The sequence below is a fragment of the Octopus sinensis genome, linkage group LG24 (genome assembly GCF_006345805.1).
Source record: "Octopus sinensis linkage group LG24, ASM634580v1, whole genome shotgun sequence".
NCBI classification, from domain to species: domain Eukaryota; kingdom Metazoa; phylum Mollusca; class Cephalopoda; order Octopoda; family Octopodidae; genus Octopus; species Octopus sinensis.
The window spans coordinates 27,877,034-27,882,033 of NC_043020.1; the positions used below are offsets into that span (position 1 = coordinate 27,877,034).

Genomic DNA, 5,000 nt, shown 5'->3' on the forward strand with positions numbered 1-5,000 from the left:
TTAAATATTCACTTTGATAAGAAAACAAACATCTTTTATGGAAAGAAATTATGTTAAACAAATCAACGAAGCAAAGTTCTTAAACTGCCGCGATTGTCTTCCAGTCTAATATATTACTCACGGATTAATATACATTCAAACATTTAACTTCCAGAAAAACATTGTGGGAATCTGTGGACAGGACATAATAATGTCGAATTTTACCAGTTGCATTAAGCGTCATTGTTCATGTCGATGGAGATTATGTTATGTCTGTGCTACCGCTTTTCTTCTGCTACAAACTTTACGAGTTGACCTAAGCATGGCTTTTGTTTGCATGTTGAAAACACCTCATCATACAACGGAGGATGTGAACTTTACTGCAAACAACCAACGTTGTTCCGGTTTAAGTAATCATTCCGTAAACAGAGATTTTGAAGGGGAATTAGAATGGAGTGACACGTTACAAGCAAACATGTTGGCTGGGTATTTTTATGGGTTTATAGCAACCAACATTTTGAGTGGTTTATTATCTGACAAATACGGAGGAAAAAGAGTTCTAGGAGGTTCACTTCTTTCGGCATCCATCCTGACCATTCTTCACCCAAGTTTATCTCGCATTAGTGGTTACATTACTCTGGTTCTAAGGATATTAACAGGTGCAGTATCGGGGTTGCTATCACCAGCAATTCACTCTTTATTTGGACGCTGGGGACCACCACAAGAGATAGGTCTGTTGATAGGTTTTGCATTTGCTGGTCAAATTCTAGGTAACATTATAGGCCTTTCAACAGCAGGTTACCTTTGTGTTTATGGATTTGATCATGGATGGGGTTCCATATTTTATGTATTTGGTGGGATATCGTTATTGTTTAGTTGTGTGTTGTTTTATGTTGTTTACGATAATCCAGACGTTCATCCCACTATCAGCGAAGAAGAACGTTCTTACTTAAACAAAACAATAAAATGTGAAAGAGTAGTCAGAAAAGTACCCTGGAAACGGCTGTTGACCTCACCGGCTGTCTGGGCAATCAACCTTGGTATGTTTGCTTATGCTTGGACCGATATATCTTTCCAGACATTGCTACCCCTTTATATGAAAGAAGCCTTAAACGTTAAAACAACCTCTAATGGTGTAATGTCATCAGCCCCTTCGGTTGGACAAATCATAGCTCTACCGCTGTGTGGAAAATTTGCAGACTTTATACGTTCGAAGAAATGTCTGTCAACTCGCTCTGTTCGGATTTTATTCCAAATATTTGCTCTGATTGTTTCGGCAGGTCTGCTGGTTGTGATAGGATTCCTCAGATGTGACCAAACCGTTGTAATAACTCTCCTTTTGTTTCTCAGTGGAATAATAATATCATTTACCAGTGGCGGTGTTCTTGTCAACAATAGTGACATTGCTCCAAGTTATGCTGGTATTGTGTTTGGAATCGCGAACACTTTTGCCTCAACGTCGGGCAGTATTAGTTCCTTAACTACAAAAGCTCTCACCCCAAACGGTACACTCGAAGAATGGCAGATCGTGCTTGCCTTATGTGCTGCTATATGTGTATCTGGTGCGATATTATTTGCAATATTGGTAAAAGCTGAGATCCAAGACTGGGCAATTTCTGAAGGGTCAGGGTCATCTGTTCATCCCAGCGGCACAAACAGAAATGTAGCGGCTAAACTAGTTTAGTGAAATATTTTGCTAGATTGCTTGTGGCCTCATTATTATCACTTACTGTTACATAGGTGTGTATTTATTCTTTCTTTAATACATATATAGAGATAGGTAGGTAGATAGATAGATAGACAGATACATACATACATACATACATACATACAACATACATACATACATACAACATACATACATACATACATAGATGGATAGACAGATATACATATATGTAAGTATATATATATATATAAATATATATATATTATATTAAATTAGAGACAAAACCACTATTAGGCAAATCAAACAATGAAAGACTTAAGCCAATACATATGATTAATTTATATTATTTAAATATGTAACAATTATCAAAAAATATAATTAATATCCACTACGATCGTTTCCTGCCTGCTGTCTTTAAATTTTTGAGTCGCAGTCATTCATCAGGTGGTTTAAATATCTAAAATATAATCAATATTTTTAAGATATAAATAATATATATAATATAATAATTTTACTTATAATAAACTCTATTATTAAATATAATTATATCGAAATCGACTATAATGTTAAATATTAACTTTAATTTATAAGGTAGAAAACCCATATTCTAATATCAATATCAGTCTATATCTAATTACATAAATATTTAAAATGACTAATATATATATAAATTATCAATGAAAATATATATAAATATTATAATCAAGATCTAAAATAATCTCTATAAACAATTGTATATAATGAAAACCTAATAAATTTAATTTTTCATATTTAAAGATGAAATAGCTAATTTCAAAATACAAATAAACTAACTTAAACTGACTTTCGAAATCTTATGTAAAATACTTATAGAAATATTCAATTCTTAGTAATATAGTATTAATAAATAATATAAGTACTATAAACATAATTATGAATGGGAATTATTATCTAATATAAATTATGCTATTAAATAAGACATGGCCTAGACCATCTTTAGTCGAAACATATCTAATTTTATCAAAGTTTATCTAATTTATTTAATATCTAATAATATAGAAAATTACGATAATTAGATCATTACATAAACAACAATATTTACATAATGAGAATATTATTACTCCAAAGGCTTATACAATATTAAAAATTAACAATTTGAAGATCTTAAAAGATACATACTTTTCTTGGCGAGTTTTAAGCAATGAACTATAATTTTGAATCAAAAAACGCCTTATACAGCGTTTAAAAGAATACTCAAGGAATTACGTTATTAGCAAAACGAAATAGAATAAATTGTTGAGGAATTCTTTGCGCGTGAGGAACCTACGTTAATTAAAGATTATGAATGGAAAATTATATGTTTATCATTGTAAAAATAATGAATTCACAAATAAAGAATAAAATCTCTCTATACTATAATATTTATTAATAAAATAACTATGATAAATGAAACTTAATACAAAATAAATTAAATGATTAAAAACCACTTATTATTAAATATATTCTAAAAATCTATAAGATTAATAAATACATAAAAAAAATAAATTATATAGTAACCCCACTACATATTATAAAATATTTCACATACCCTTATATCATAAGCTAAAATTAGTGATCATAACAAATCTATATATACTAATCAAATTTGTAGTATAACCATACATACGTATATATAAATATATAAGAAAATATCCATACATATACATATACATATACATATATACACATATACACATATACATACATATACATACACATATACACATACATACTCAATACATTCATATACATATATACACACATATATACACACACTTACACCCATACACATATGCACACTCATACATACATGTACATACATACAATACTCAATATATACACTTACACCAATATACCACACCACATACATACAATAAATAAATGCATATACATAATATATATATATATATATATATATATATATATATACATCATCATCAAATACACATATATACAAACACACACATCCACATAAATTATAAATAATATATATATAAATGTCTATAATCATACTACAATACCTAATAGAGGTAAATATTAAGTTAAATCTAAAAAATTAATCTACTAATCTATACTTCTATATTAAATAAAATGGATTAAGTAAACAACTAAATAAAACTATTTCAAATATAAAGAGATTACATACAAATAGATTAATATAACAAAATTATAATTTAACGAAATTATAATAGAAATATAACAAAAATTTAACAAAATTTATAAAATAAATAAAATTGTAACTTACCAGACTCAATATTCAATAAACCATTAATATTATTATTCAGTAATAAAATATTTAATAATACAATGAAAAACCATCTATAATCTAACTATAATTAAAAACAGAACTAAATAACTAAAATAAACTATTATAATATGTACTACAGTCACTTAGTATATTATAATACTAGAACATAAACCAATAATAGGGAGCTAATTAAGGCTAATAAATAATTATTATTATCAGAAACTTATTATATAAGTAAAGTAACTTGTGTCTGCATTTTATTTTGCGCTCATCAGAGGTATTCAATAAATTATCATGCTTATAAAATAAAATTTCCTTAAACTCATTAGAGCACAAATAACAAAAATTCGCTCCTATAGTATATGATTTAGTTTTACTAATTATTTCCCAAGATAAATTATAATTAATATTTGGGGATTTAAGTCTCCAAATGTACTTGTTAAGTCCAGTGGAGTTGATTAAGTTTTTATTTTTAAAAGAATTCAAATGTTGTGTGATTCTTAATTTTATTTTAGAGGAAGTGGACCCTATATATATCGCTTTTGAGTTATTATTATTCTTAGTATTCTTATCATATAATGTAACTATACATTTATACACTACATCATTAATATCACATTTATTATTTAATTTACATTTAGATTTATCTCTACATGTACAGTTAATTAGTGTCTTGTCTCTATTATTTGTATTATTAAATAATTTATTTTTATAAAAATTATTCAGTTTAAATTTGTTAAAAGAAGAAATAATGTTACCTACACTATTAGTGGTGGAATAACCTACTCCAAAATTATTACTAGAGAAAATGTTTTTATATTTACGATTATCTCGATTAAATAGTTCAATAATATCTAAAATATCTTTAATAATGTTCGTTTTAACTTGAGCACCATAAGGAACTATTAACCAAATTTTATTCTTATTTACCTTCTTATTATTAAAACTGTCATTTATTTGTTGTAATTATATTTCTTTATCATATTAATATTATTATTATTATCAGATTTACATTTATATACAACATTAAAGAATTATTAAAGTTATTAATTTTATTTTTTTTTATTATTATTATTATTATTATTA

The 5,000-nt window shown here is 26.6% G+C and overlaps 2 protein-coding genes across 3 annotated transcripts in view; both read left to right on the forward strand.

Moving 5' to 3' along the window:
• The window catches only part of LOC115223799 (sialin-like), a 15,692-nt gene extending 13,976 nt beyond the window's left edge, over window positions 1–1,716 (forward strand). The window contains exon 3 of the mRNA XM_036512830.1: window positions 1,260–1,716. Coding sequence (XP_036368723.1) covers window positions 1,260–1,663 — 404 coding nt within the window. The 3' untranslated portion in view covers window positions 1,664–1,716. The remainder of the gene's footprint in view (window positions 1–1,259) is intronic.
• LOC115223801 (sialin-like) overlaps window positions 1–5,000 on the forward strand; it is a 20,075-nt gene that overhangs the window by 4,804 nt on the left and 10,271 nt on the right. The window lies entirely within an intron of this gene.